Source organism: Chiloscyllium plagiosum, unplaced genomic scaffold, assembly GCF_037043375.1.
Source record: "Chiloscyllium plagiosum isolate Xiang-an unplaced genomic scaffold, Cpla_swu_hap1 HiC_scaffold_14, whole genome shotgun sequence".
NCBI classification, from domain to species: Eukaryota; Metazoa; Chordata; class Chondrichthyes; order Orectolobiformes; family Hemiscylliidae; genus Chiloscyllium; species Chiloscyllium plagiosum.
In genome coordinates this window covers 6,445,296-6,466,072 of record NW_028270152.1, presented here as the reverse complement: position 1 = coordinate 6,466,072, position 20,777 = coordinate 6,445,296, and the positions used below count along the sequence as shown (strand labels likewise).

The 20,777-nt window shown below is 42.2% G+C and overlaps 1 protein-coding gene across 1 annotated transcript in view; it reads left to right on the top strand.

The window, feature by feature from the left end:
• The window catches only part of LOC122558798 (host cell factor 1-like), a 117,392-nt gene that overhangs the window by 20,866 nt on the left and 75,749 nt on the right, over positions 1-20,777 (top strand). Inside the window, exons 2-4 of the mRNA XM_043707576.2 lie at positions 2,349-2,497; positions 16,502-16,662; positions 20,015-20,220. Of these exons, the coding sequence (XP_043563511.1) occupies positions 2,349-2,497; positions 16,502-16,662; positions 20,015-20,220 (516 nt within the window). The remainder of the gene's footprint in view (positions 1-2,348; positions 2,498-16,501; positions 16,663-20,014; positions 20,221-20,777) is intronic.

The following is a 20,777-nucleotide window of genomic DNA, read 5'->3' as shown; positions in this document are numbered from 1 at the left end:
GAAAGTGACCTATAACAATTTTGGGCAGGAACTGGAGAATGTTGATTGGAGGCAGCTGTTTGAGGGTAAATCCACATCGGACATGGGAGTATTTCAAACAGCAGTCGATGGGAGTTCAGGATAGGTACGTTCGTGTGAGAATGAAAGACAGGTACGGCAAGTTACGTGAACCTTGGATGAGAAAGGAAAACAAAACATATGTAGGATGGGAACTGATGAAGCCCTTGAAGTATATAAGGAAAATAGGAAAGAACTTAAACAAGGAATTTAAAAAGGCTAAAAGGGGTCAGGAAAAGTGATTAAACAGAACTAAGGAGAATCTCGAGGCTTTTTATACATAAATAAAAAGAAAGAGGATAGCCAAGGAAAGGGTTGGTCCACTCAAGGACAAATCTGTGTGTGGAACCAGAAGAGGTAGGTGAGGTCCTAAATGAATGCTTTGAGTTAGTATTCACCAAAGAGAAGGAATTGGTGGAGGATGATCTCAAGGAAGGAAGTGTTGAGTTTCTAAGCCAAGTTGCTGTTAAAAAGGAAGAGGTGTTGTCCGTCTTAAAAGGTAGATAAACTCCTTGGGCCCTGATGAGATCTATTCTAGAATATTGAGAGAGAGACAAGAAAACAAATTTCTGGAGCATTGACACCCACCTTTGTATCCTCTTTGGCCACAGGTGAGGTCCCAGAGGACTAGAGAATAGCCAATGTTGTCCCAATGTTTAAAAAGGGTAGCTGGAAATCACCGACCTGTAAGTATCACTTTGGTAGTAGGGAAATAATTGGAAAAGATTCTCAGGGACAAGTTCTATACACATTTAGAAGCAAATGGATTTATTAGCAATAAATAGCATGGTTTTGTGTGGGAGGCGGGTCATGTCTCACTAACTTGATAAAGTTTTTTGAGGAGATGACGAAGTGGATTGATGAGGGCAAAGCGGTTGATGTTGTCTACTTGGAGTTCAGTAAAGCCTTTACAAGGTCCCTCATGACAGACTAGTACAAAAGGTGAAGTCACGTGGTATCAGGGTGAGCTGGCAAGATGGATACAGAACTAGCATAGTGAAAGGAGACAGAGGGGAGCGGTGGACGGATGCTTTCCGGAATGGAGGGTTTTGACTAGTGGTGTTCCACAGGGATCAGTGCTGGCACCTTTTGTGGTTTGTGGTCTACATAAATGATTTAGAGAAAAACATGGCTGGTCTAATTAGTAAGTTTGCAAACGATACATAGATTGGTGGAGTTGCAGATAGTGAGGAGGATTGTCAGGGGATACAACAGGATATAGATCAGTTGGAGGCATGGGCAGAAAAATGGCAGATGGAGTTTAATCCTGACAAATGTGAGGTGATGCATTTTGGCAGGTCAAGTACAGGTGAAAGTTATACAGTGAAACAAGGGCAGAACCCTTAGGAGTATTGATTTGTACATTCAGTGTGATCATGGATGATCATCTGATTCAGTCCCCTCTTCCTGCTTTCTCCCCATTCCACTTGATTGGTTTAACCCAAGGAGCTTATGACTAACTACTTCTTGAAAACATCTGAGAATTTCACAGGCTCAGCACACTCTGGGTGAAGAAATTTCTCCACCTCTCAGTCCGAAATGGCCTACCCCATATCCTAAACTGTGACCCCTAGTTCTGGGCTCCCCTAGTCATTGGGAACATCCCACCTTTGCACGTGAGCACATGCAGACTCACAATTAATCTCTCAATCTCCACCGGGGTTTGCTGATACAGTAATCCATGTCAAAATTAACATGTCAAAAGCACTTTTTTTAAAAAAGATATTTTAGAGCTGGCAATGGCTGAGTTGCAACTCACTTGCCTAAGAGTCAAAAGATTCAAGATCTGTTAAGGATTTGAACTCAAAAATGTGCTAATGGACAATACACAGCAAAGTTGACGGAACATCACTTTGTCTGAGGAGCCATCTTTCAAATGAGATGTTTAACCTGGGCCCCATCTGTAAGCTTGGGTCGGAGTAAAAGATCCTATGACAGCATTCCAAAGAAGCACCGGGAAATATCTCTGATGTTCTGGCCAATGCTTTTACCTTCTTCAACAAATTACATTATTTGGTCATTATCAAATTGCTATTTGCAGGGGTTTGCTGTGTGCACATTGTCTTGCTGTGTTCCTTATGCACGGCAGCTGAACTTGCAAGGGCGTACTTCACTGGCTGGGAAGCACTTTGAGAAATCTAGTGACCATGAGAGCACCTCATCAACACCAGTCTATTCTGTGTTTACTGTGATAAAGTACTATATATGTACAAGCAATAGGCCTTATTTTGTACATTGATATAGGGATAGAATAGAGAAATGTCACTTTCTATCTTTTTGCCTGCTTTTAGCAACCAATCAGTGGTTCATTCCAGCGGTGAGGGGGGACATTCCTGCAGGCTGCGCAGCCTATGGATTCGTATGCGATGGGACTCGACTGTTGGTGTTCGGTGGCATGGTGGAGTATGGAAAATACAGCAATGAGCTCTATGAGCTACAGGTAATGTAATGCATGTGAAATGTTTTGAGACATCCTAAGCCGACATATATATCTTCCATTTATATATGAATAAATTTTTCTTTGTTAACGGCTGATATCACCTAATGTTTATAACATAAATTAACTCTCTGCAAGAGCACAGTTTTCCTTTGGGGAACCAGTAGGAATTTGCGCTTTCAGCAGTGGTTGTCTCCGGTGTCCTCTTTCCCCTGGCTGTAGATCTCCCTAGGTCATCTTTGGTCTTTTTCACATGAACCATCTTTGTAGCAAAAGGTACCTTTGATAGAGAGTGTTTTGCTCGCAGTTACTGTGGCAGTTGGCCGCGCTCTCTGGCTAACTCAAAATGCCGGCTTCTTTATACCTCAAACGTCGGATCATCTCGTTGGTTTGATATTGGCAAAACAGTAAAATTCAAATTCGATTGGGTTTTAGTATCTTGGGGCATAATTTAAACTGGTTAAATTCGAACTGTTGTGAAAACATAGTCACCAAAACTCAGGTACTTGTTTCGTAGCCAAATAGTTTCAATTTTCCAGTACACTGAGACCACTAGTCAGTCACATGGTGCCTGCAAGCTCTGTGTAAAACTGTTTTCACACTCCCTTAAAGGTACAGTATACACAGTCAACTTCATAATACCTCTCCCCTTAAGAAAAATAATGAAATGTTGGCTTTTATTTTTCTTAACCCCATTACAATGAAATACATAAGACATTAATCTAAGTTCATATTAATTTCTGCACACACATATATAACATTGGTATCGGTTGAATCCTATCTGTACCTTATCCATTAAATCCACAATAACGCATCTGCTATCACAATTGTTATGATCCGCAACATGTACAATTTGTAAATTCAAAATCTGCAACATAAGACTCCAACAAAATAGTCTCATATTCTTCTCTTTAAATCATTCCAAGAATGTAAGAGGATTGTGATCCATGTATGCAACTGTCTCCGACACATTGTTTGTCACATAAATGCTATAAGTCTAATACCAAACTCAATAATTCTGTTGCGATGGTAGAGTGTTATGACGCGGGGTAAACCCTCCTGCTTAATTTAAACCAGCAACATAGAAACGGTTTATCCCGTACAGTCATCTATGAAAATTTGTTCAACCAAAAACTATTTAAAGTAAAAATTAATAACTTTATTTCTTGAAGTATAACAGAGAATAATTAACTCACAACCATTTACAACTCCCTCCTCTGACGTATTTTGTACTTTCCCTTCTATAATACTAGTCAGTTCTCCTCTCAACTGTTCAATTTTTCTGACTTGTACCCCCCCCCCCCCCCCGCCACCTAAAGCATTGGATTGTGTCATTGGCTTTTAAGATTGTTAATATACTCAATTCAAACTTAATTGGAGTTTGGTATTTTTTGGGGTATAATTTAAACTGATTGGCCTAAGTAGAATCTGTTTTGATGTTTCCAGGCAATTAGCTACTGAACCGCAGTATACAATATAATGTTACATTATATCTTGTTCCGAACATTTGGTGCTATCAGGTAGTTCTGCTAGCTTTTAACTCTCTTTAACGGTACAGTACATCCACATCTTCATAGCATAGTATGGGTGTTGAGTTTCTTTAAAGAGTAACCAACTGGCTGTTCCATTTCATCATCACCTTCTTGTAGCAGTACAGCACCAACTCCAATGTTGCAAGCATCGATTGCAACTTTGAAGGGTTTCAAAAAATTTGGTGTAGCTAAAACTGGCACTAAACTGCTGAAGTTTGGAACAAACTTCCGGTTGCAATCCGCGCAGTCCTAGATTACCTTTGTCTTTGCATTTCTTGCGGTCAACCTTCCATACCGATGTTATGTCCCAAGAACGTCACCTCTGCTTTCACAAATGTTTTTTTATTACCAGTTTTGCTTCTCTTAATCGTTCAAAGAGCTCTGCCAACTGTAACGTGATCTTTCCATGACTCACTAAAGATCACTACATAGTCCAGATAGACTGCACAGTTTGTTAACCCAGCCATAACTCTGTTCATGAGTCTTTGGAATGTGGCTGGTGCATTCTTCATTCCAAAGGTCACCTCTTTGAATTGATATAGCCCATTTGGGGTTACAAACACAGAAATTTCTTCGGCTTTCTCTGATAAAGGGACTTGCCAATAACTATGCAGTAAGTCCAACTTTGTGATGTAACTGACTTGACCAACTTTTTCTATGCAGTCCTCTGATTGTGGTATTGGGTATGAGTCTGATTTTATTATGGCATTGACCCTCCAATAGTTCACACAAAATCGTTGAGTCCCGTCAGGTTTAGGAATGAAGACAATCGGCGAGCTCCACTCGCTCTGACTCGGTTTGATTATATCTTTGAGCATTGCATCACTCCTTTCTGGACATGTGTAGCTTTGAAAGGATTAAGCCTGTGGGGGCTATTGTTTTTGTCAGAACAGCATTCCCTACTTTTACCTCATGCACAATAGCATTAGTCCTCCCCATCTTATTTCTGCATATGTCCTCGTACTGCTGCAACAAACGTTCAGCTGTGTACTTTGCTCCTGAGGCAGCAAGTTCACTAAATTATTCCACTCCTTAAGGACCACCTCATTGTTTAACGTATTTTGAGGCACATCAAACTCCACAGCATCTGGATGTGATTACTCACTCTGTAGGGTAGTAATGAACACCTGTTTCTCCAGTTCCTCCTCTCTGCTATTAATAAGGTATCAACATATTCACAAGACCTACCCAGTGCAGTTTTTTCCTATCCGGCATCTTTACCAGATAGTTTACATGACTCAGCGTTTTCTAAATTTGATAGGGACTGCTAAACCTAGCTTTGAAGGGAACTCCTACCACTGGTAACGATACTAATTCGTCATCCCCACGGGAAAACATCCAAATTTTATTTATCTGTCACTTGCTTCATTATACACTGTGTCCTCAGGTGCTGTTTAGCCCTCTCACATACATCTGGGTGGCACGGTGGCTCAGTGCTTATCACTGCTGCCTCCCAGCACCATGGTCCCAGGTTCAATTCCAGCCTCTGGTGATTGTCTGTGTGGAGTTTGCACATTTTCCCCGTGTCTGCATGGGTTTCCTCCAGGTGCTCCAGTTTCCTTCCACAGTCCAAAGATGTGCGGGTCAACTGAATTGGCCGTGCTAAATTACCCATAACATTAGGTGCATTAGTTAGAGGGAAATGGGTGTGGGTGGGTTACTCTTCGGAGGGTCGGTGTGGACTGGTTGGGCCAAAGGGCCTGTTCCCACACTGTAGGGAATCTAATCTAATCTAATATGTGCTGGATTTGAAGTATTGTATGCCTAAGCTATCCATGACTTCGTTAAACAATCAAATTAGACACTTGGTCTGACTGAATCTCTCTGGGTAGCCCATACCGCATGAAGAAAGCTACCAACTCCTCTACCACCCTTTTTTTGCCTTAATACTCTGTAATGGAATTGCCTCCAGAAATCTGGTAGATACATCCATTATGGTTAGCGAGTACTGGTTCCCACTTTTACTTCTCGGGAGGGGACCTAAACAGTCAATCACAACCCGCATGAAAGATTCTCTGAATGTAGGAATTGGCAACAAAGATGTTGGTTTTATTACTGCCTTTGGCTTACCTAACACTTGGCATGTATGGCAACAGTTAGCCACGCCCATGTGCATTCCAGGCCAATAGAAATGCTTTTGTACCTTAGTCTGAGTCTTCATACACTTAGGTGACCTCCTACTGGAAATTCATATGCTACCCATAACACTTCCTGCCTGTATGCTACTGGCAAAACGTTTTTGTGCACTTCTGCCCGTTTCTCCTCTTCTCTAACCTGCTGCGGTCTCCATTTCCGTCTTAGGATTCTATGTTTAAGATAAGCTTCAGGAATATTCTCTGACTCCTTTTCTGAGTATGCATCAACATATATATCTTTTATTGTCTAATCTTTCTGTTGTAAGTCCATTAGCTTTTCAGGACTAAATACCTGACCCTCTGCCTGTTCAGGATTTTCCTGTACCATTATGTCAAATGGGGTATCCACTAACTAAACTTCAACTCCTTCATTTTATTCTTTAGTTTTTGCTTTGTGCTGTATGGTAGTGGGATCTTGTAACTGCACAATCTGGGAAAATTCCAAGGTATTTTTCTTTTAACTCCTCAGTTCCCTGGTCTTTTGGCTTCTCCACAGCCAGGGTTGTCACTACCATCTTGGATCCTACTAAATCATTCCTAAGAACAAACTATGTTCCTGGAACTGACACTCTGTCAATCACTCCCACTGTTTCTTCCCCAGTCTTGAGTTGGCACTCCAACCTGATCTTATATGGACAGAAATTTAGCATTCCCCTATCAGACAAATTACCACTCTCTCTGGTAACAGGTCCAAAAGAATGCAAGTGTATTCATCTCTTATTATTAGAGACTGACTAGGTCCTTTATCTCTCAAAATTATGACTTCTTTCCCTTCCCCTCTTCTTTCTGAGTAAACTTGACCCACCGAGGCTAATTCTTTATGAAGAGCAGGCACAAACTCCATTCCCAGCCCCTGCCTAGGCTCTCTGCTGCAGCTCCTCTACCTTTCTTGGGGTTTCCTTTACTACTTTCACTAATGCCACAGGTTTAGCTTCTTTTACCATGCCTTTTCCCACAGAGCCTTTCTTTAACAACCAGCACTGTGTCTTTGCATGTCCCACTTTGCCACAGTGGAAACACCTGAGGCCTTTCACCTCCTTTCCACCCTCTTGGGCTTCTTTTTTAACCTGTGGTAAACAATTACCAGTGTTGTCTACTCTTTGTTTTGTAGTGTAGGATCTCCCCTTCTCCCAATTTCTATCCCTCACAGGATGAAATTCTTGCTGGAAACTAAACTTTGCCTTATGCATCAATATATATTCATCTGTCATCTGTGCTGCATTTCTCACTTCTTGAACTTTTCATTCATCCACATGAATTCTTACCATCTCTGGAACTGAGTTTGTGGGAAAAGATCTGCCACCCTGCCTGCCCATAGCATGCCCACACATAACACAGGAAATCAAACCTATCCAAATCATTCAAAAAACACCCAGAATACCTCCGTATTGACCAAATAAGCTGATAAGAGACTCGCAGACAAGGGAATACACTTCCCAAGGCAAACTAACAATAAGTTTCCTGGACCCGGTGAACACAGCTGTCCCAAAACCCCAAGGGCAGTGTCATAACCCAGTGATACCAGAGCCGCACACAGGACAGATCAGATGGAGAGGCACTAGAATACCTTGCTCACAGGATAGAAACAATGGAAACACCTTACTGTTTCAAAAGATTTGGAGACACCAGTGTTAGACTGGGGTGTACAATGTTAAAAATCACACAACACCAGGTTATAGTCCAACAGGTTTATTTGGAAGCACTAGCTTTTTGAGCATTGCTCCTTCATTAGGTGGACCTGCTGAAGGAGCAGTGCTGCAAAAGCTAGTGCTTCCAAATAAACCTGTTGGACTATAACCTGGTGTTGTGATTTTTTTTAAACTTTGCAAGTAGGCGAGAATCTCTCTTTTGAAACAAAGAGAGCTGGAATCTCCTCATCCCATCAAGAACTCATTGGTGCTGGCAGGATGTTACATTGTATTGACAATCAGGACATTCTTCTGAACTGTTTTTCAATTATCATCAAATTTTCAAATTAATTTTCAAATACATTGTATTTTTCCCCATTTTAATTAACCTTATTGTACAAGATTCCTATAAAACCTGGCTTGATTCTCCACTCGAGGAAGAGATTTTCTGCTACCTGGACAGACTGTCTGTGCTGTTTCAGCTTAATAAATTTCTCTTCAGCAATATCACCATACTAATTAAGTGTTTGTTCACTTCAATCTGTATTTTGTGATCTCTGCTTTATTGGGCTAATTTCTCCGACCAGAGTTTTTAAACTCCTCCAGCAGAATGATCTCTCTTAGAACCTATTAGGTCTTATCTATTTTAAGGCTCACACTCATTTATCAAAAGTACTATGTTTAATTCTTTCAAACTCAACATGAGTCTGACCTGGTTCCTCCTGTGTTTCTGAACTGCTTTCAAACGCTTCTGGTACCAATTCATAAGCACTTAAAGTAGCCTGTTTGACATCTTCGTAATCTCTTGATCCCTCATCTGACAGTGCTGCAAATACCTCTCTAGCTCTGCCTACCAGCTTAGTCTGAACTAGCATTACCCAAAAGTCCATCTGCCTAGCCAATTTTTCCAATTGAAATAAAGAAAGCTTCGACATCTTTCTCATCAAAATGTAGCAGTGTTTTAACATATTTGTATGTATCATTACCTTCTCTCTTCATCTCCATCCTGTTAACTTGACTTTCCTGACTAATTTGCAACTTCTGAAGTTCATATTCTCTCTCGCGCGCTCTCTCTCTCTCTCTCTCTCCCTTTCTTTATCTTCTAACTCCATTTTTCTCAATTCTGCACTTGTCTGTTTCTCTGACACACCTAATGATTGACTAACTCCCTTACAATTTCAGCTTTACTTTTGTCCCTGGTTAAACCCAATTCTAACCTCTTTGTTAATTCCAAAAGTATAGTCTTTCTCTGTCCTTCTAAACTTCCATGGCAAATTTGGGAATCATCTTCAAACCATAGAACTACTTTATCAATTTTAAGAGCCATTTCTATCACTTTTAATTTCAGTTACTCATGGTTGGTTAAATTAAACAAATTCTCTCAACAGCGTTTTATTTAAAGATCTAGGACCCTAATCAGCAAGTATTTAAATCTGCTAGGATCTTTCATACCCCAAATCTGTCCAAATCTCAGCGTGGATCTGTCTAAACCTGTCCAAATCAAGGACCCCAGCCCCAAAACTATTACAACACAGCGGTGAACCCCTCTGTTAATTAAACCAAACACCCCAGAAAAGCTCACCTTGCCTCGTAATCTAATAAAGTATGTGACAAAGAACTCTGAAATTCCACTATTTAAAGAAAAATATCAATTTATTCCTTTAACTCTAAAAGTGAACATTAAGCAACAACTATTTACAACTCTCAGCCTCCTTTTCTCCTGACTGCTTGTTATCTGCCTCCAACTCTATAACAATATACTGTTCCAATAACCACCCGCATTAAAATTACATAAATGTAATTTTCAAAACCAGACAGCGGCGGTAGACTGTTGTCCTCCCTCTGGCTGTAGATCTCCCTGGATCATCGGTCTTTTGCTGCAAAGATGTTTCATGTGAAAAAGGTACCTTTGATCGTGTTTTGCTCGCAGTTACTTTGGCGATGGCAGTTGGCAACTCTGGCTAACTCTCAAAATGCCGGCTTCTTTATATCCCAAGCATCAGATTGTCTCATTGGTTTGATGTTGGCAAAACAGTAAAATTCAAATTCGATTTGGTTTTAGTGCCTTGGGGCATAATTTAAACTGGTTAAATTCGAACTGTTGTGAAAACATAGCAACCAAAACTCAGGTACTTGTTTCATAGCCAAATGTTACATATTTTCAATTTCCCAGTACACTGAGACTGCTAGTCAGTCACATGATTGGCGCTGCAAGCTCTCAGTGCAAAACCACTTTCTTTCACACTCTTAAAGGTACCACACATGCCTTCAACTTCATAGCAAACTGATCTTCCTATTTGTTTTTTTTTAATTTGGTTTCCACCACCCCTTCCCTGCTTAAAGTTTGGGAGACATTGAGACTTTTTGTAGGAGCTTGCTGTGTCCAAATTGTCTTGCTGTGTTGCTTATACACACAGTCTGTAATTGAAAGGGAGTACATTACTTCATTGGCTGTGGGGGAAAAAATGTTTCTCCATCTGCTATTGTTCATCTGACAAAAGACTAGAGATTGAGCCTGAGGTTGAGTAGTACACAGATTGATTATATGTAGCTACTGACTCATTAGGCAAGTTTATCTTTATTGGTAAGTTCTTTGTATGTGTTCAGTGAAATATTCACAACCTTTTACTTCCAACCTAAGTTTTTTTTAATGTTTTTTGTGTTTTGGGGCTTGTTTCACATGAAGGCTCTTCAGCCAAATATTACCATCGCTGTAATACCTTATCCAAGCTCTTGCATTCCAGGACATGTTTACCAAAATGAAGTTATTGAACTCCTGGAGCTTTTAGCACGTTCACACTGTTCTGGTAAAAACAAATTTGCTGTGACCTAGACTGAATAAATCGTAGAAATCATACAGTATAGAAGAGGCCCTTTAGCCCATTGAGACTGTACTGCCAAAACTGCACTAAATCTACAGTAGTCCTATTTTATCCATCTAGGCAAATAGCCTTGATTATTATGCCATTGCAAGTGTTCATCCAAGTATATAAAATATATCATGAGCAATAAAGTACCCTGCAGTGATCCCTTGCACACATGCGCTTCCAGTCACACAACCAATCTTCGATCACTGTTCTGTCTCCTCCCACTAAGCCAATTTTGGATCCAACTTTCCAAGTTACCTTGGATGCCATGTGCTTTAACCTTTATTTATTAGTCTATTATGTGGGATCTTGCCAAAGGCCTTGCTGAAATTCTTATAAACTACAACTGCATTATCCTCATCCAAACACTTGATCACTTCCTCAGAAAATTCCAGCATGACCTTTTTTTTTCTGAGAAAGCCATACTGCCTATCCCTGATCAAACTTTGTCTCTCTAAATGGAGATTTAATTCTCTCCTTCAGAATTTTCTTCAATACTTTTCCTACCACTAATGTGCAATTCGCTGGTCTGCATTATTTCTATCACCTTTCATGAAAAGTGGAATCATGTTAGTCATCCTCCAGGCCTCTGGCACCTTCTCTGGATCTTGTCTTTTTTTCTCAATAGCTGAAGGGTGTGGTGCTGGGAAAGCACAGCCGGTCAGGCAGCATCTGGAGAGCAGGAGAATCTACATTCAAGCAAAAGCCCTTCATCAGGATAGAGGCTCATTCCTGATGAAAGGCTTGTGCCAGAAACGTTGATTCTCCTGCCACCTATTGGGCTTTGCAGCATCACCCTCTTGACACTGATTTCCAGCATCTGCAGTTCTCACTTTCTCCCTTTTGTTTACAATAGAAGCAATTTTTTAAAAAAACAAAAAGACATTGGACTCTTTGCAATGACTTTCTAATGACATGATTAATTTAAGCATTTTGATGTGGAGCTATAAACTTTAAATCAGCTAATGTTATTTGTCTATTATCCTGAAGTTTTCAGTGACCAGAATACTTCCTTAGGGACATTACGTTCACAGGAATAGAGCACAGGAAATTTTCTCTCTTGAAGATTTTGGGAGGCGGATGGAGGAGAACCAGCTCTGAGATCAGAAATTTCTGGCTGTTTGAACAGTAATTCATTTGTCCAAGAACAACAGGTTATTCCAGAGTATTAGGCTCTGCAGTAGTGTAGTAGATACATGCATAGGTCTTCAGTCTTGTTCAAAATTTAATAGTGTTATTGTACATTTAGTTTAAATGTTTAGCATTCCATGGGACATTAATTACATTTTGCCTGCTCAAAGAGTAATGATCTAGGCTAGATATAATTCCACTCAGCAGGTAGTCACTCTGCACAACTGCTCAGTCTTTTTGGCACAAGTCCCACACGGACTCCAGACCACCTTTAAACCAGTAGAGTTCAGACCCGAACAGGACAAACAGTACAGACTACAGATTCAAAAACACCAGCAACAGTTCTCCTTCAAGATCCTCCACTCCACGCTTGCAGCAATGCGCCGGCACCTAACCTCTCGACAGTCAGCCCTGCCTCAGCTGAGGGCCGCACTTTCTCAGAATTGCAAAGGACCCACTCTGTACTACATCCTCAGGAGAATTCATACTCTCAACAAACAGTATTTCAATTCCATCTCAAACATCAAAAACTGTAAGTACAACAAACTTTTATCCACCCACCTCCATAACCAGCGCTCCTCAAACATTCCAGAAGATTCCCCTGGCCTCGGAACCTATTCCATCATTAGCCATGCAGCTGCCACCCCCATGCTGATTGATGATGTCACTTCCACCCACATCATGGCCACTCCCACAACCACTTCCACCCCCCTCAATTCCTCATGCATCACACGTGACATCACTTCCGCCCCTCACATCATCGCTGATGCCACATGCTCAGTGATGTTTGCCACCCCTACTGTCGTTGTCACTACCACTCCTGCCCCCACCAGCGCCACTCACCTGCATTCTGCTGACATGTCCCCCACAGACCGCACTGTCACTATCCCCACTGCCCCCCCCCAGAACCCCGAGGGGAACATTACCCCTGCTCATGACTCCACCCCCATTCCCCCACCATCACACCCACTCCAGTTACAGGTTCCGCCCCCACTCCCTGCTCTACACCCACACCAGATCCCAGCTCCCAGCCCTGCCGAGATTTCACCATCCCCCCAGTCTTCCCCCTCACTGAGGACGAACGATCAGTCTTCAGCAAAGGACTCACCTTCATCGCCCTCCGTCCACGTATCAATGAATTTAATACATGCCGTGATGTCGAACAATTCCTCCGTCGCCTCCGCCTCCAAGCTTACTTTCACAATCGGGACTCCCGCCCACCTTCCGAGGACCCCTTCGCCCACCTCCCGCGGACCCCTTCGCCCACCTCCAACACACTGCATCCACCTGGACACCCTGCGCTGGCCTATTATCTGCCCTCGACCTCTTCATTTCCAACTGCCACCGGGACATTAACCGCCTCAACCTCCCTCCCCCACTCCAACCTCTCACCCTCACAACGCGCAGCCCTCCAATCCCTCTGCTCTAATCCCAACCTCACCATCAAGCCAGCGGATAAAGGGGGCACAGTGGTAGTCTGGCACACTGACCTCTACACCGCTGAAAACAAACGTCAACTCGAGGACACCTCTTCTTACCGCCCCCTTGACCATGACCCCACCCCCCATCACCAAACCATCATCTCCCAGACCATACAGAACCTCATCACCTCAGGAGATCTCCCACCCACAGCTTCCAACCTCATAGTCCGGGAACCCCGCACTGCCCGGTTCTACCTCTTTCCCAAGATCCACAAGCCTGACCACCCTGGCCGACCCATTGTCTCAGCATGCTCCTGCCCCACTGAACTCATTTCTACCTACCTCGACACTGTCCTATCCCCCCTAGTCCAGGAACGCCCCACATACATTCGAGACACCACCCACGCCCTCCACCTCTTCCAAGACTTCCGTTTCCCCGGCCCCCAATGCCTCATCTTCACCATGGATATCCAATCCCTCTACACCTCCATCCGCCATGACCAGGGCCTCCAAGCCCTCCGTGTTTTCCTCTCCAGACGTCCCCAACAGTACCCTTCCACCGACACTCTCATTCGTTTGGCTGAACTGGTCCTCACCCTTAACAATTTCTCCTTCGAATCCTTCCACTTCCTCCAGACCAAAGGGGTAGCCATGGGCACATGTATGGGCCCCACCTATGCCTGTCTCTTTGTTGGCTACATAGAGCAGTCGATCTTCCGTAATTACACCGGCACCACTCCCCACCTCTTCCTCCGCTACATTGATGACTGCATTGGCGGCACCTCGTGCTCCCGCGAGGAGGTTGAGCAATTCATCAACTTCACCAACACATTCCACCCTGACCTTAAATTTACCTGGACCATCTATGACACCTCCCTCCCCTTCCTGGACCTCTCCATCTCCATTAATGACGACCGACTTGACACTGACATTTTTTACAAACCCACCGACTCCCACAGCTAGCTGGATTACACCTCTTCCCACACTACCTCTTGCAAAAATGCCATCCCGTATTCCCAATTCCTCCGCCTCTGCCGGATCTGCTCCCAGGAGGACCAGTTCCACCACAGAACACACCAGGTGGCCTCCTTCTTTAGAGACCGCAATTTCCCTTCCCACGTGGTTAAAGATGCCCTCCAATGCATCTCGTCTACACCCCGCACCTCCGCCCTCAGACCCCACCCCTCCAACCGTAACAAGGACAGAACTCCCCTGGTGCTCACCTTCCACCCTACCAACCTGCGCATAAACCAAATCATCCGCCAAAATTTCCGCCACCTCCAAATAGACCCCCCCACCAGGGATATATTTCCCTCCCCACCCCTTTCCGCCTTCCGCAAAGACCGTTCCCTCCGTGACTACCTGGTCAGGTCCACGCCCCCCTACAACCCACCCTCCCATCCTGGCACTTTCCCCTGCCACCGCAGGAACTGTAAAACCTGCGCCCACACCACCTCCCTCACCTCTATCCAAGGCCCTAAAGGAGCCTTCCACATCCATCAAAGTTTTACTTGCACATCCACTAATTTATTGTATCCGTTGCTCCCGATGCAGTCTCCTCTACATTGGGGAGACTGGGTGCCTCCTAGCAGAGCGCTTTAGGGAACATCTCCGGGACTCCCACACCAATCAACCACACCGCCCCGTGGCCCAATATTTCAACTCCCCCTCCCACTCTGCCGAGGACATGGAGGTCCTGGGCCTCCTTCACCGCCACTCCCTCACCACCAGACGCCTGGAGGAAGAACGCCTCATCTTCCGCCTCAGAACACTTCAACCCCAGGGCATCAATGTGGACTTCAACAGTTTCCTCATTTCCCCTTCCCCCACCTCACCCTAGTTCTAAACTTCCAGCTCAGCACTATCCCCATGACTTGTCCGGACTTGTCCTACCTGCCTATCTCCTTTTCCACCCATCCACTCCACCCTCTCCTCCCTGACCTATCACCTTCATCCCCTCCCCCACTCACCCATTATACTCTATGCTACTTTCTCCCCACCCCCACCCCCACCCTCCCTCTAGCTTATCTCTCCATGCTCCAGGCTCACTGCCTTAATTCCTGATGAAGGGCTTTTGCCCGAAACGTCGATTTCGAAGCTCCTTGGATGCTGCCTGAACTGCTGTGCTCTTCCAGCACCACTAATCCAGAATCTGATTTCCAGCATCTGCAGTCATTGTTTTTACCTCAAAATTAAAATCTGCCTTATCATGGAACCTTTCACAGCTATAATTATTTTTAAATCAATCTGTTTGGACAGGTTAGATTTCCAGAGCAGGTAGAAGCTGGATTTTCTGGCTCAGAGATAGGTGTACCACAACAACCCTCAAATGCTTTATTTTGGTGCGCATCAGAATGCAAGTTGCAGAGAATGCCAAATCCACCCCACCATATGTGCAATTTTGGAGGAACTGGAATATTAATGAGAAGGGGGGAAATCATTGGCTTATTATAAGTGGCTCCTCCCGTCGATTTTCATTTTTACCCTGCAAAGTGCAAAGGTTATTTACAGAATCTGCCTGGCAGCTGATTTCACCACAATCAATCTAACTTGGATTCCTACTGCTTGAACAGGGAGTTTTTTTTCTCCCCTGAATAAATCCAGGTAATTGCAGTAATAGGGTGAAGAACCATACTATTGTTTTTTAGAAAATTATTTGGAGGCATTTTTAAATTGTGGATTAGAATTAGTGAAACAAATCTATCAAATGTATTGCAAAATACAAAGAACTGTTAACTATCCATGTTAGTGCTGGTTAGTGCAGGTCATAGACAGAGAACACAGGGGGCTAACACCTGCAACACATTGTCTAGCTATCACCATTGTTAATAGCTAACCCAAGAATGCAACTTTTAAAAAAAAGGTTTTGTGATTTACACATGAAAGAAGTGAAACTATCACTGTATTCTAACAGATGAAAGGCTTAACAGACAATCAATTCTTCAATGTATAATTTCAGTTACATCACACTGCAAATTTTTGCTATAAATTCTGTGTTACGATCGAGCCCTCCACAATCACCTGATGAAGGAGCATCGCTCCGAAAGCTAGTGTGCTTCCAATTAAACCTGTTGGACTGTAACCTGGTGTTGTGTGATTTTTAACTTAGTGCTGATAAAGTGTGTTTTGGTGATACACCTGTTCTGTGAATGAGACTGTTGTCCAAGGTTAGCTTGCAGTCCTTATTTTGACATAGTTTTGACACTCTTAAGGCTGTGAAATTGACACCACAGCTGGGTAATATTCAGGAAAGAAATCAACAATCATTAATGTTACTGTGCTTTATTTTTCAGGCAAGCAGATGGGAATGGAAAAAGTTGAAGGCCAAAGCCCCCAAAAATGGTCCCCCACCATGTGCCCGTCTCGGACATTGCTTTTCTGTAATTGACAATAAATGTTATTTATTTGGGGGATTAGCCAACGACAGTGAAGATCCAAAAAACAATATTCCGCGGTAAGAAACCTGGGTGATTACTCTTCTTTAAAACGTCTCCTTTTTCAAAGTCGATATTAATCCAGAATTCAAGAGGTGATACTGAGTTAATTCCAAGAGAGCAGCATAGTTGATTGGGTTGTGAATAGGAAATGAAAGATTCTCTCTGGTTTAGTATTAAAGAAGCACATCTGCATCCTGGAAATGGGAAACCAGTTCAGCTTTGAGTTTCCGCTGGCTGAGAGTCCATTGTCAACGTCATGAGAGCTGTCCTGTGATTATAAGAACACATGATGCAGGGATATCATCATGCACTGTCTTAAAAACGAGTCAATTTTGTTTCTTGAACTTGCACTTCAAGAAGATAAATGCATACCTTTTGTGCAGGGGGCAAATGAGAAATTAAGTGCACGCAGTTGTTATTGCATCAGCAACTCAAATTATAGGCTTTTCACTGTCTAGCTTCTCAACTGCAGCAGCTTAGAAGGTACTGTGGAAGCTGATTTAAATGGGTATTTCTATCTTAAGTGCCGCTGGTGTTATTTCTACTGTGAGGTGTGCATTTTGAGATGTTTTAACTGTGGTCTTGTATAACAGTGCCTCAATTACATTGTGCATGCAGAGTGCAGTGAAAATTAGCACAACATTGGTTAAGATTTCGATTAATTTCAGTTGTTACTAAGTCATCTTCCTCCAATTCTTATGATAATCATTCTGAAAAAGAATAGGTAAGGTTCAGAAAATCTTTAGTGGGGAAAGCCAAAACAAGAGGACAGAATGTTAAGCTTGCATGTCACATGCATGGTGTATTGAACTAAACTTGTGGAGGTGTAGCAAGGAGAATGTTAAAGTTAGAGTGATTCTGTGAAATCAGGAAACCCGTTTTCATTTAAAAAAATTAGTGGGAAGGTGAAACTCTTTCCTCCAGAATCTATAGAGTGATTCAAATTCTATGGGACCGAGATCAAGATGATTTTATTAGGTTAGGGTGTCAAGGCATTGAAACAAAGACAAGTAAATGGAGAAGAGTCACTGGACCAGAAAGATTAACTCTTCTTTCTCTCCACAGGTGCCAACAGACATGCTGAGTTTTTTCAGCTATTTCTGTTTTCGTAGCAAGTAAATGGAGTTTAAGGTGTCAGTTGAGTATCATCTAAATGAGGGGCTGAATAGCTCATTTTGTTCCTGTGGTCTTGTCAGATTGTAGTCCTTATAAGCCAGACAAGTTAGGAACTGTAGGTTCCCTTTACCGAAGGTTGTTAATAACAGTTTTGTATTCACGATAGAATGGTAGCATTCACTATCCTTTCTCTCCTGGTGTCTGTCCAGAAATTACTGAATGCTGGCTTGGCCAGCATTTATTGCCCATCTGTGTTTGGCTTTGAGAAGGTGCTGTTTAGCTGCCACCTTCAATTGCTGCAATCCATTTAGTGTAGACACACCCAAAAGCCATTCGGGATATGAGTCTCTGATTTTCGTCCAGCAACACTGAAGGAACAGCAATATATTTCGAAATCAAGATGCGTGAGTATCTTTGAGGAGATCCTGCAGGTAGTGGTGGTTTTGAGTTTACAAGATGCTGTCCAAGGAGCAGTTGTGATTTTCTGCAGTGTAATTTGTAGATGATGCTCATTGCTGCAACTGAGTGGTGGAGGGAATAAGTGTTTATGGATATTATACCAATCGAGCAGACATCTTCTTCATGGATGTGTCAAGCCTCTTGAGTGTTGTTGGGGCTGCAATCATTCAGGCATGCGGGGTGTATTCCAACACACTCCTGACATTTGCCTTGTAGATGGTGAATAGGCTCTGGGGAGTTGAGAGGTGAGTTACTCGCTGCAGGATTCCTAGCCTCTGACCTGCACTTATAGCCACAGTATTTATTTGGTGAGTCCAGTTCAGTCTCTAGTCAATGGCAACTTCTTGAATGTTGATGGTGGGGGATTCAGCAATGGTCATACCATTAACTGTCAAGGATGATGGTTAGATTCTATCTTGTTAGAGATGGTCATTGACCTTCAATTGTGTGGCGTGAAGTTACTTGCCAATTGTCAGCCCAAATCTATCCAGATGTGGAAGCAGAAATAAGCCATACTGCAAGTCAAGTCAGTTCTGCTATTCAATGAAATCATGGCTTTTTTTTTTTACCTTTCTCCCCCATAGCCTTGATTTTCCTTGATATTGTCCAGATTTGTATTTGAGCTTCTGCATCTGATTACATTACCTGTTCGGTAAAGTGTGATGGATGGTCCGGTTTACGTATGTTTTAACATAATTTATTTTTGAGATTCGAACTGTTTGCATGATTTATTTGTTAGTATTTCTGTAACTATGGGGCTTTATTTTAAAACACAGTATCCAAGAGTTTCCTGGAATTTTCATTTACATTGGAAGAATTTGAGTTTAAAAGTAAGCAATTGTCCTCTAGGCTCCAGTTTTAACTGGGCAAGAATTGATTTTTCTTTAGGGAACACACCTAGCTTGGAGTAAAAGGGTTGAGTTTCAAGTTCGACTTGATTCTTGGCTGACGCTGGGTTTGTAAAGCAGTTGCACTTGAGAAAGGGGTAGTTTAGAATTGTTAAAAATCAGTTACTTCAGTGTAAGTAGTTTGGTAAACGTTCCAGACAAGAAGTGCTTGGTTAAAATCCTGAAACGGTTATTTGAAGCTGAGCAAGTTTTTAAGCTGAGTTGTATGAAGGTCCCAGGAAGAGACGATATCAAATTCTCAAGACTAAGTGTTGAAGTCACAGTTACATTAAGCCCTATGGGGGTGATAGAGAAGAGAAATCTCTCTAGTATGCATATTGTAAATGCTTTTGACATTAATGGAATTACATTTTTGCATGTTTTGGAAGTTTTTATTTGCATAACGCCAGTTTGAAAGCAAAATACTATGAATGCTGAAAATCTGAAAGAAACACAGAATATTGGAGAAATTCAGCAGATTTGGCAGCACCTTTGGAGTGTGAAACTGAGTTAATATTTCAAGTCCAGTATGACTCTTCAGAACCCAACTCAAAACATTAACTTTCTCTCTCATCAGATGCTGTCTGATTTACTGAATTTCTCCAATGTTCTCCATATGTTTGTATCTAAATGGTTTGGTTTACTCTATTTTATCTTCATTTGTTACTCATAATAACTTCAGTTTTATTACTGAAACCAAATATGCAGCATTGCATGATTATCTTTTAAATGAGGCCAACTTGTTAAAACAAAGAAAAAAAACAAAATTTGATCTTTCAAATAGTCTGGGTCTGTCTTGACCCCAGTAGTGATGTCAACTGGATTCATGACAAAGGTATCTGCAGAATTGAGAGTAAAATCTAAAGATTCTGGTTTTCATTCAAAAACTGTTGTTTTTTGTAAAAAGGTATTTAAATGACCTGTATATATTGGAACTAAAGCCAGGATCGGGAGTTGTGGGATGGGACATACCAGTCACCCATGGCACACCACCACCACCCAGAGAGTCTCACACTGCAGTCGTGTATCGCAACAAAGAGAAAAAACCAAAGCTTGTCATCTATGGTGGAATGAGTGGCTGTCGACTTGGAGATCTGTGGATACTGGATATTGGTAAATTTGTATTTTATTTCTCTGCAGTTGACAAATCTGTTTTAGGAGCACTAAAGTTTAAAAATGCACTCATGAAGCAGGAAGTATGACTTCTGCACGCTGTTTTCTAGATAATTATACCACAATGAGCGAAGACTTGCTGAAATCGGAGACCTCTGCCTCCATTGTTATAAGCTAGAGAAATGGTTTTTTTTTTTTGCTTTCAAATTTACGTAGAGGCCTGATTCTGACTTGAGTCTCCCCTAAGAGCAAAGAATTCTGTGTACCTGTATTTTATATTCAGAAGATCACTTTATGGTAGAAGCAGCTTGTGTATGCCATCTATTGCATTTTCTTAACACAAAAACATTTAGGATGTTCGTGTACTCATTTCAGCATTTAATGGAAAATGCAGAAATCTGAAAGTTTGGCATTCAAAAGCATGATTGGAAGATATTGCAATTAAGCCTGTTCAACAATTACACAAACCTTTAGCTAAGTTTGCTAATGATGCAAATAAGAACCACTCTCTTGGTGACATTTGGGCTGACCATAGGTCAAACTTCAGAGCTCTGATC